This window comes from Stigmatopora nigra, chromosome 16 (assembly GCF_051989575.1).
Source record: "Stigmatopora nigra isolate UIUO_SnigA chromosome 16, RoL_Snig_1.1, whole genome shotgun sequence".
NCBI classification, from domain to species: Eukaryota; Metazoa; Chordata; class Actinopteri; order Syngnathiformes; family Syngnathidae; genus Stigmatopora; species Stigmatopora nigra.
The window spans coordinates 9,747,976-9,760,153 of NC_135523.1; the positions used below are offsets into that span (position 1 = coordinate 9,747,976).

At 37.7% G+C, this 12,178-nt stretch overlaps 1 protein-coding gene across 2 annotated transcripts; it reads left to right on the forward strand.

Annotated features, from left to right (window-relative positions):
- The first annotated feature begins 1,507 nt into the window (after window positions 1–1,507).
- Window positions 1,508–11,970, forward strand: tfap2a (transcription factor AP-2 alpha). 2 transcript variants are annotated; one of them, XM_077736212.1, is made up of 7 exons: window positions 1,508–1,689; window positions 3,948–4,367; window positions 5,247–5,296; window positions 6,806–7,030; window positions 7,831–7,949; window positions 9,118–9,259; window positions 10,403–11,970. In XM_077736212.1, the coding sequence occupies exons 1-7, from the start codon at window positions 1,639–1,641 to the stop codon at window positions 10,686–10,688; spliced, it is 1,293 nt and encodes a 430-aa protein (XP_077592338.1). In that variant the 5' UTR covers window positions 1,508–1,638; the 3' UTR covers window positions 10,689–11,970. The 2 variants fall into 2 exon arrangements, with proteins under 2 accessions (XP_077592338.1, XP_077592339.1); XM_077736213.1 differs by lacking the exon at window positions 1,508–1,689 and adding an exon at window positions 3,037–3,624.
- Window positions 11,971–12,178: the final 208 nt, after the last annotated feature.

Below are 12,178 nucleotides of genomic sequence, written 5' to 3' on the forward strand. Positions count from 1 at the left end.
TTTATTACTGCTTACTATATATTTTTTGTATTAGAGCATATTTATCAATGCCTACTATATTTTTTCCATACAGTGTTTGGTTCATGTTCAAATATAGTGTGAATTACTAAAGAAAAAAACAAAAAAAACGTATGTGAATTGAGTCCCTTATTAATTTACTTATACCTCTGCTTACCTTTTCGTCCCCACCCACTCAATTGCGCATGCGTCGGCAGGTAGCCCCACACCTTTCATTCCCCCTCTCTCCCTCCCGAGGCCAGGTGAGACGATCTGGTCCAGCTCGAAAAAAAAAGTATAAGGCTTTTTTTTTAGACCGCAGGCTTCATGAGATAACAAGACTCGGGCGATTCGACTAAAACAAACCAGCGAAAGGTGGAGGAAGGAGAAAAACGACGACAAAGGAGAAATATGTCAATAATGGGCAAAATGGGGCAATGGCAGGTATGTGCGTTTTATGCTTAAGACAAAGCTGCAGACGTCAGAATGTGCGAAAAGTGTCACAAGTGGCGACATGTCAGATGGATCATTAAAGTTTTGACTGTAAAACGCTGTATGCTCTTACAACATTATTTACAATATATTTTTTCTGCTTATTTTCTACTCTTAAATTGCTTTTTTTAGGATTGATGAGTGTTTTGACATTCAAGACATGTATTTATTCCATTTTTTTTAAATCCAAGTTGCTCGCATAAATGATGAAGCTTTTTTTTTTTTACATTATAGAATTCACAACATTACTCTAAATATTTTATATTCCAAAAAAAAGACACTTCCATATAATGTTGTCATTGCCAGTTTCGTTTTTCCCATCTCATTAATAACAAGTTAAATGGGGGGGATTGAAAGGTCCTCCACCCGAAAAAAATGTTAATCCAGATTTGAAACGAGAAGGGGCCAACGCCTTACAAAGAGAGCGAAAGACTGGCGACCTGTCTGCTCACCTACGGCCCTACTGAGGTGAAGTCTCAGAGGCCGGCGACAGGAACGAGCCAGGCTGCCTTGAGCCTCTTATTCACATGAAACGAGACCATGTTGTTGTGTTAATTATTGACTCCCCCCTTCCCCGAAAAAAAAATAACCCTCACAGATATAGCCGCCTGCAATAGTTCCCCCTTTTTACCATAACAGTGCAAGAATAGCCTGACAAGGTTTACACTCTCAATGGGATTAAAATAACAGTTTGAAAAAAAGAAAGCCTGGCAACAAAGTGCGCTTCTTAGTATTTGCATTGACTTGCTGTTTTACAACTTAAGCTCCATTTTTTTTCCTCATAGAAACCCGTGCGCGTGCACATCCCTGAGAGTTTTTTTTTAAAGTTCTATTTTAAGAGGTAGATATGCATTGTTGAGGGGTCCAAGAAATGGATGTATACGTGTGGCTGCGCGTGTGTGCGGCGCGGTGAATCAAAAGACTGTTGATATGCTAATGAGGTCCTGTGCCAATCGTTATTACAGCGTAACACCAGCCCTCTACTTTCACCGTTAGAGGGAGACCTCAGAGCGCAAGACGAGCAAATGCAAAAACAGGCGAGCACGCTCAACCTTCCATAAAAAGTAGTTTTGGAGCTGAGCGGGAAGCACAGTTGACTGAGTACAAAAACAGGGCGATACCTTGACTCAATTGCCAGCTCGGCATCCCATGAAAATGCTCTGGAAATTAACTGATAACATTAAATATGAAGATTGCGAGGTAAGGGGCTCCTCTTATATTTATTAACCTATTTTCATTCATGATATATGTATCTACTACAAAATTATTGTTGTTACATTTAGGGGTGTTGTACTGTGTTATTTAAATGTATTTTTTTAAAGAAACTGAAAGCAGATGACTTTTCGTAGTAGTAACAGTACTACATAACATAAAATTACTAATGTAATAATTATATTAATAATTTGATTATTACTTATATTAATTTCGTAAATAGAATATATTTACCAAGCTATATCATAGTAAAACCAGCATTTTACATTAAACTTCAATTGAATATTTTTTTACAAAGATTACATTACATTTAAATTATCATAAATACTCAATTCACAAAATTAAATCTACATTTTTAATTGCAGCTGACAAATTAATTTAAACGGCTTTGTGCACCCCAGGAAAGGAAATGAAACGAAATACATACTTTCTTTTTTTTTTTTGCAGGTGTATGTAAAGTGCAAAATTGTCTTTTAACGCGTGTAATTTGAGCACGCTGGTGGTGCCGGAGCTGTGTATGTGCGTGTGTAGTAATAAAGTGACGGGTGATGCTGTTGTTGTGGCCATAGACAAAGTTAGGAATTAAAATCTGGGACTTGTTTAGGAGTGGAGAAGCCAGTTGAACGTGTTTTCAAAGCTAGAAAGGGACAGACAGCAAGCGCTTCGTGTGCAATGAATTTAAAAAAATACTTTATTTAGCCTTCACGTTATGTTTTATAATTTATATTTGTTGTATGGCCTATTGCATAAGAAATGTACCATTTTCAGGTATAGGGAAATGTACAATTGGTTGTGTAGAGTCTAGTCGAGTGGAAAAGTTGGCGCCCGGCAAGCGAGCCTCGTCTCGGAAGACTTTATTCCAGTTTTATTTTTGAACAAAAAAAAAGAAAAAAACACCCAGTGGATTCATTCGCGTTCCATGGAGGATGTGTCGGAGACTGGGGTGGAAAACAAAAGGTCTGGTGGCAGAAAGGAGCTCTTCCGAACGCCGTCCTTAGAGGTGCCCACTCTTTCTTTCGTTCTTTCTTCTCGTCCACATTTTTTTTTGCCTTGGCCTGGGACCCTTTTAAACCCCCTCCCCTCGGTTCTATAGCCCCTCGTTCTGATTCGTCAGAGGAGAGTGAATGTCCCTTCTTTTTGTCTCTCTCTCTCTCTCTCTCTCTCTCTCTCTCTCTCTCTCTCTCTCTCTCTCTCTCTCTCTCTCTCTCTCTCTCTCTCTCTCTCTCTCTCTCTCTCTCTCTCTCTCTCTCTCGCTCTCTCTTTCTCTCTCTCTCCCCACTCCCTCCTTGCCCCCTTCTCTCTCGCTCTCTCTGATTAGATATTCTGATTCCTCCTTTCAATGGACGTCATTTAAGCGCAGACTTTGTGCCCCTGAGTTGCGTCCTCCACTCTGCGCACCAATTCCGACTATTCTTTCTGGTCTTTCTTCACTCCTTTTTGTTGTTATTATTACTATTATTAATTTTATTAAACTGTCCCAACGTCGCTGGGGCGCCATGATCGGGCTCTGTTAGGAATCCAAGAGAGGGAGGAAAGAGAAGAAACGGCTAATATGAGCTCAAGCCTGGGGACGACAGCATTGTGATTGCAGGGAAGAAAAGAGAAGAGAACTTTTTTCTTTTGGAAGAGATTCCAACCGTAAATCCGTCAACACCCTTGAATGTTGTTTTTTTAAATTAGATCGAAATGAAGGGCAATCGGGATCTAATTTATTATTTCTAATGGATTATCGCTCTCTTGTTGGAGCACATATCTGATTCGCGAGGCCATCGCGATCTTTTACAAGGGAAACGACTTTTTTTCCTGGGGGGAATTTTTTTTTTAAATTCCCCTACGCTCAGCAGCCAGACATTTTTTTTTAAATTGTAATAATTTTTTTATGAATTACATTTTAAGATGTTAGTGCACAGTTTTTCCGCTATGGTAAGTTGATGAACCTTCAATTGCTTGAAAGAATATAATGTAAAGTATTGCTTATGGCAATGATAGTAGAAATATTCATTACAGAAACCATAGTAGAAATATGTGCATGTGCAATTTGGGAAAATGTTAAATATATTTTATTTGCGATTAATTATTTTTGTTCTTATGTGCAATTTCAGAAAGTGTGTATCATGCTTTTTTTATCATTCCACTTGAGTTTTGAAATAACGAGAATAATGAAGCGTTTCTTTGTGTTGAAGTAATTTTCTGAATACGTGCATAATTCATTTTTTGACGTTGATTTTGTGCGTCTCCCATGGCAGGATCGCCACGACGGCACCAGCAACGGGACGGCGAGGCTACCTCAGCTGGGCGGCGTGGGCCAGAGTCCGTACACGAGCGCGCCGCCGCTCTCCCACACGCCCAACTCAGACTTCCAGCCCCCGTATTTCCCTCCACCCTACCAGCCCATCTACCCGCAGTCTCAGGACCCTTACTCGCACGTCAACGACCCTTACTCCCTCAACTCCTTGCACGCTCAGCCGCAACCGCAGCATCCGGGCTGGCCCGGCCAAAGGCAGGGTCAGGAAAGCGGCCTGCTTCACCAGCACCGCAGTCTGCCCCACCAACTGTGTCGGGACTACCGCAGGGAGGTGCTTCTACCATCCGGCCACGGCCTTGACACGGGACTGTCGGACTCTATCCCACTCCATGGAATACCTCACTCTTTAGAAGATGTCCAGGTAAACTTCTTATTCTTCTTAGTTTTTTTTGTCATGCAAAAAAAAAAGCTGTCATCATATTTTTTTTGTCTTCCATAAAAGCTCATAATTTAACAATTCATGTATTTTAATGAAGATTCCTTTACCAACGTTGGACTTATTGTGGCGAAATATTTTATGCATATGTGATATCAGTAATATTTATCAATAGATATATAACAAAACATATCATTTCATTATTCATTGTCAAATGTGTGAATGTGCATTTTTCTCGTTATATAACAATTTAAATGATATGAGAACTAAAGGTCCGTATATAATAAAATAGATGATTCCCTTGTTCAGAGTAAAATGTGTGAATGTGTATTTTCTCGTTCTATACAATGAAATGTTATGAGAATTAAAATCCGTATATAATGAAACAGATCATTTCATTATTCAGATTAAAATAAGTGAATGTGTATTTTCTCGCTGTATAACAATTCAAATGCTGTTAGAATTAAAATCCGTGCGCAACCCCGATTTTCACGGAGGAGGAGTCTTTAAACGGAAACAAACAGCAAAAATCTTCTAATTAGTTCATAGGCCTTTAATAGACTGCTGTCGTAATTACTATTCAATCTAGATTTGAAGTTGCCCTATGAGTGTGTGCGTGTGTGTATGTGATGGCAGTACGGAATTAGGTCAGGATTATAGGGCGACACAGCTTCGTTATTTAAGTCTGACATTGTCCTGCACTATTAGACGCCTTTAACAAAATCTAATTTTGGTCAAAACACTGCATGGTGTGTGTGTGTGCAACGTTGACGAAAACAACATCACTGTTTGTGGAAAATGCGCTTGTGTGTCTCAAGTATGTTTTACGCTTAAATGTGCTCTTTTTATGCTTTTCTGTCACAGCCTGTTGAGGATCAAGGAATTCACATTCCCGACCAGACTGTAATTAAAAAAGAATTTCATCCGAGAGAGATCACGCATGTTTCTGCAGGTTTACACACATATACACAAGTACACACACGCACACACACACACACGATTCTGCTTGAGAGAACTCAATGCAGTAATGCCTGACTGATCCTAATATGCGCTAGCCTATTTTTCATTACATGCTTTCCAAGTGCATCAAACCGGGCTTGCACCTTTTCCCCCTCCTCCTTTTCGTCTTTCTCGCTGATGGAATTTACTGTCAGCGTTTCACATCATGCGCGCACATGAGTTGAGTGGAGCTGGTGGGCTTTGTGAGACCCGGCCATGTATTAATGGCCACTGGATTCACTGGTTGGTGGGAGCCAATATAGCAGCAATCACGCTGCACGGTCCAAATGCTCAAAATGGCATGCATCTATGAGAGCGTGGAAAAGAGGGGCATGAAACCGACGTTTTGTATAATCACAAGCGTTTTCAAATCTATTTTATTGGATTACGCGGGCTCTACGTGCTTCCCTTGCAAGGGACTGCTTTATTGTTAATGTTAGCGTTTTTTTTTTTTTTAGATTTCACGTGATGTATTTATTTTTATTGCGTTATTATCTGTCTCGATCTGCAACATGATAATTGGCCTCCTAAATGTGCAATCTCAAGAGTTCGTTTGACTCCCATTGTCTCTATTAGGCTCCCCTGAGCCATTAATGTCACAACTGATCCATCCAAATGCGCGCGGCCCCCTTTGTCTCCGGTTACTGCGCACCGAAACACTTTGAAGGCCATTTCAAGCAGCACCCCAAATTCTTGTTTTTGGGGGTTTATTTGAAAACCCATACATCAGTATTTATGCCCGTGAAAATGTTTTTTTAACATGTATATGTATACATATATATATATATATATATATATATATATATATATATATATATATATATATATATATATATATATATATATATATATATATATATATATATATATATATATATATATATATATATATATATATATATATATATATATATATATATATATATATATATATATATATATATATATATATATATATATATATATATATATATATATATATATATATATATATATATATATATATATATATATATATATATATATATATATATATATATATATATATATATATATATATATATATATATATATATATATATATATATATATATATATATATATATATATATATATATATATATATATATATATATATATATATATATATATATATATATATATATATATATATATATATATATATATATATACATACATACATACATACATACATACATATAAATGTAAAAAAAAATCCTGTTCACAGGCATAAATACTGATGTATGGGTTTTCAATGGGACAAATATAATATTGGTCATTTTGAGGGGTTGGGGGGTGAGGATGGGAGTTTAAACATGTGCTGCTCTATTAGCTAAGGCTTCGCAATTCACTGAGCACGACCCCCCTAAATGTCTTCCGCCTAACCCTTCCCTGGCCCTTCTAGGTCCGGTGTCTTTATCCAAGAACAACGTCTCCGGCATCCCTATCAACAAGGATGGGCTCTTCGGCGGGGTGGTCAACCCGAACGAAGTCTTCTGCTCGGTTCCGGGTCGCCTGTCCCTACTCAGCTCAACGTCCAAGTACAAGGTGACGGTGGCCGAGGTGCAGCGACGCCTCTCGCCGCCCGAGTGCCTCAACGCTTCTTTGCTGGGCGGCGTGCTCAGGAGGTGAGAAAAATAGGTCGCTCTTTACAATATATATATTTCCTTATTTTATTGTGTTTGGGTGTCTTTATTTCCATATCTCTCCACCTCTCTCTCTCTCTCTCTCTCTCTCTCTCTCTCTCTCTCTCTCTCTCTCTCTCTCTCTCTCTCTCTCTCTCTCTCTCTCTCTCTCTCTCTCTCTCTCTCTCTATCTCTTTATCTCTCTCTTTCTCTTTTTCTCTTTTCTGTACCAAGAATAATTAAAATCGACCAAGCATGACACCTTGCTGCTGCTTTTAAGCCAGGAGGGGTGTGTGTTAAATTCCATATTAACTTCACCCTCTGTCTCTCTCTCTTTCCCTTCTCTCAAATTAATGTAGGCTGTTTCAAGCCCAGCTCTATAGGCCCACTGAAGGCATTACACATGAAAACATTGGTCTCTGGTGAACTGTCGACTGAAGTGTTGCAGCCTGTAATAGAGCTGCCTATTAACTAGGACTTTATTTATTCATTTTTACAGTATTTGTCTGCTGCTCAGCAGAGATCCAGTTTGGCAGTCTATTGGTTGTGGTTCTCCCAAAAAATGTCATTTTTAACACCTAAATAAAATGTGGTTCTTCCCATAAGGGGTAATTTTTTTTGCCAGACATTAAAAATAATTCAACATAATCATGAAGATTGGTTATCAACAGAACGAAATTTAAAATAGAGCTATTTAGGGCCCATGTCCAGGATATTGTTATTGTGTGCACTTGAAAAAAAATGTTAAATGACCCTTCTGAATATTTATTAAACATCTCGATATGCACATTTTATTGTTCCAGGGCGAAATCAAAGAATGGTGGCAGATCCTTGCGGGAGAAATTGGATAAAATCGGCTTGAATCTACCTGCAGGCAGACGCAAGGCAGCCAACGTCACATTGCTAACGTCACTTGTAGAAGGTGAGTTGAGTTACAGTACTAAAATCCCGGTTCATAACGCGGTAGCAAGTCCTGGATTTCTTGTCTGATGCCTTTCCGTTTTTTTTCCCATCTCTGTGTTGGAAATCAGCATATGCGATCATGCGTGTAATGTGGAGCGACTTTGCCTTGCAAGTAATAAAGCATGAAGGGTGCGCCTGTGTGTGTGTGTGTGTGTGTGTGTGTGTGTGTGTGTGTGTGTGTGTGTGTGTGTGTGTGTGTGTGTGTGTGTGTGTGTGTGTCTTTGTGTGTGTGTTTGGGCTACGCTTGTAATTCTACTGGCTTTTCGGTGGCCTTTGCAACAGCTATAGGTCCACGGCTGGCCTACTTCCACTCGCGGAGTGGGTGACTCCGTGTGTCGTGTTAATTATTGGGTGCTGCTTGTTTATTGGGTGCCGCTGAGTGGTTTCACCACGTGGACGAAAAGTCAATTGATTTTTTTGCTGCAAACATTAATAACGTCTCGTTTGAATGGCACTTTTTTTAAAAAGCTCAAATATTCACTATATATCTGTGAAGCCAATCTGAAAATATGTGTATTGGATGAATTGCATATAGGGCTTCGCATATTTTATTACTCAGCGGTGGATTAGGAGTTTGGAGAAGGTGATGCTCCATTGGTCTCTGTTAATCATTGTTGCAGAAACTAATGCAATATTCATTATTTTGTTTGTTTTGTAAACGTGGGTTGGTGAGGGGGGCTGGGGTTGTTCTTTGGCTCAGGACAATACAGAGGAGAAAAATCTTGCAATGCTTTTTTTTATGACTTTTTTTCATGTTAATTGGAGCTTCTCTGAACTGACGAATTTGGAGTGTGAAGTGCTGCAAGTAATTAAATGTGTCACGTAAACGTGAGATTTGAGTGAAATGCATGGCTTTCATAATTAATATAAAACCAATGACACTGTTCCTAACACGACTCTTGGTGTATTTTATTTTTAAGTCTGTTTATAATTCAACTTCACATTTAGGTATTTTCTCTCAGGAAAAAAAATGCATTGTGTTTGAATTCCATGAATTTGACTAAATTTGTATTCTAACGATAATCACATAATAATTTAGAATTGAATTCGATAAGGGTGTGAACTCTTGCCATATTTGATCAGAGGACAACATATCCAAGCTTATGTTTTTTTTTTCTTCCCGTCAGGCGAAGCGGTTCATCTTGCCAGAGATTTTGGTTACGTGTGTGAAACTGAGTTCCCTGCCAAGGCAGTAGCTGAATATGTAAACCGTCAGCACTCCGACCCAAACGAACAAGTCCAAAGAAAAAACATGCTACTGGCTACAAAGTAAGTGCACACGCTCTGCTTTAATGAGCTCGCGGCTTGACGCTTATACGATGTGTAAGAAGCAGCTGCACACATTATGCAAAGCAGGTTCAAGTTTTTTTTGTGTGCTCAAAGTTGATCAATTCCAAAATGTTTGCACATCATATATATCTATATCTATATCTATATGTATATATATATATATATATATATATATATATATATATATATATATATATATATATATATATATATATATATATATATATATATATATATATATATATATATATATATATATATATATATATATATATATATATATATATATATATATATATATATATATATATATATATATATATATACATTATCAAAATGTGTGTGGAAATTTATTCTGATGCATTACTTTTATTTTGAATTTAGAGAGGAGACAAATATAAATTGCATTTTATTTAATCAAGGATTCTCTATTAAGGACATTTTTTGCTGCCGAAGTGAATTTAGAGTTGATAATTACCATATAATTTTTAAGTCTCGTGACAATTCGTTTATAGAAGTTTTGTTCTCTATCTCACTCATTGAAACAAACGCATGCATTTCTTTCTATAATATAGCTAATGGATTATTGAATTAATAATAATTAGTACACATTGAATGCGATTCAATATTTTTCATTTACATAGTATATAAATAATAAATAGAAGAAAATATTCATCAAGTATATGCTCCTTGATTGACTAATGACGTTATATTTTCTTTGAAGGAAAAAATATGTACAAGCTAAATTATATGTGGTCTCTGGTGTATAAAACACATCTAATAAAATTAACATCTACATAATACAACTTGCAACTATCTAAATCTGATGATAACGTGATAAATAATATTTTTGAAGAACGAAATTAAAACCCCTTTTTACTCTTCCAAAAAAAGACCAAAAAAAAAAAAAAAAAAAAAACAAATCAGCCTAGAACGTTAAAAATATGAAGCAGGTGCACGTCACCTGTCTGATAAGTCACTTGCTAATTCACGGTTGGGACGGATAGGGGTTGGAGGGGGGTTCTTCAACAGATATGTGCATCCAATTCCAGCCTTAATTTCCACCTGCACGCACACAAATTTGCATCCTAAAAGAGGTCATTTGTGCTGCTGTCTCTGCAGGCAAGTGTGCAAAGAGTTCACGGACCTGTTGTCTCAGGACCGATCGCCTCTGGGAAACTCGCGACCGCAGCCCATCCTCGAACCGGGGATCCAGAGTTGCTTGACTCACTTCAGCCTCATCTCACATGGCTTCGGCACGCCGGCCCTATGCGCGGCCGTCACGGCCCTGCAGAACTATCTGACCGAAGCCATCAAAGCCATGGACAAAATGTACCTCAGTAACAACCCCAACAGTCATTCAGATAACGGCACTAAAGGCGACAAAGACGAGAAGCACAGAAAGTGATCCCCTTCCATCCAACACTATTAGGGGGACCAAATCCCCCGGAGGCCCATTTGGCGCCCCGCCCCCCACCCCCTCCCTCCTACACCCAGTCCATATAAATATTATAAATACTATCGATAAAGTCGTACCACTTGCTGACCTTGCGCCATGTTTTTGTGAGGTTAATGAAACCCATTTTTTTTTTGGATTCGCTGGGAAAAAAACCCACACAAGAATCTTCCTGCAGCTGTAAGAAATGTTCTTATTATTGTTATGATTAAAAAAAAAGAAAGAAAAGAACAGCTCCCGGGTGTGGAAGAGGTGTGTTTGCTCACAAAAGAAGACGTCTGATGTTTTTTTTCCACTACCTTCTTCGTTTTTTTTAAAAGAGCTGCAAGCAATGGACTGAAATCCAGCGACCCATTTGAATTTTGTGGGACAAAAAAAGGAAGAAAGCCCAAAGATGGACGAATTCTTCTGTCAGTATTGTGAATAATATCTTGGAGAAATTCCACTGAGCTTCTTGTCATCACTTCAAACTCTCTCTTCTCTCTCTCTCTTTCTCTTTCTCTCCAAGCGACCAACTTGAACTTTTTTTTTAATTTTAACACGATTCGCGGTTATATAAGGGAATCAGTGTTCATGTATGTATATATTTATTTATGTGTAATTTAATGGGAATTGTAAATATGGTGCGTCTGTTGAAACCCCCCTTTTTTAATTTATCTGGTGCCTCCTGTTTTAGTGGGTTTTAATATTCGGTTAGTTCTTCATGTGATTTAATGGTTCTTAGAAAAAAAAAACAGAAGTTTGGGGTCTTTTTTAAAAAAAAAATATTTCTCTGGGATATTTCAATTCAGCCCTCTTGTAGCATGTTGAGGCGACATTGAAGCAAGTGAACAAATTGAATAGAAATAAACTTCCACTTTTTCTCTATATATTTCATCCTTATTTGCTCATTTCAAATCCTTACAAAGAACTGTGTCGTTTTGCGTTTCTATTTTTTTCCATCCAAAACTTCCGTGTTGTGCCAATAAAAACACATCATGTTCTCCATTTGAAGCACCATTAAAAGCAATAAATGGATTTTTGTTTTTCTTTTCAGAAAAAAAAATCCCACCACGTTATTGGGGTACACTTAATATGTTGTTTTGTCCAATCATGTCCAAAAAAAATTAAAAAATTGGATACGGTTTTAAGCTGTTACTGTATAAACACGTGCTGGCAATAGGTTCCAATACCTGTCAATGTATATTATATTCATTTGTCGCCCAGAAAAAAATAAATATTTGATACGCTTCAACTGTACTTTTATTTTTATTCAACCCTCCCACCCTTCCCTCCTTTTTTTTGTTATTTTTACGAAACATTAATTGAGTTGAGGTCTTTCTTGTTACCTTTACAAGCTGAACTTAAAGTTTTCCCGGTATGCAACGATCATATAGCTGTGTTTGAAGTATAAAGAGCAAGAGAGGGACACGCCTCTGGGGTGTATAAACAGGCCTGCTGGT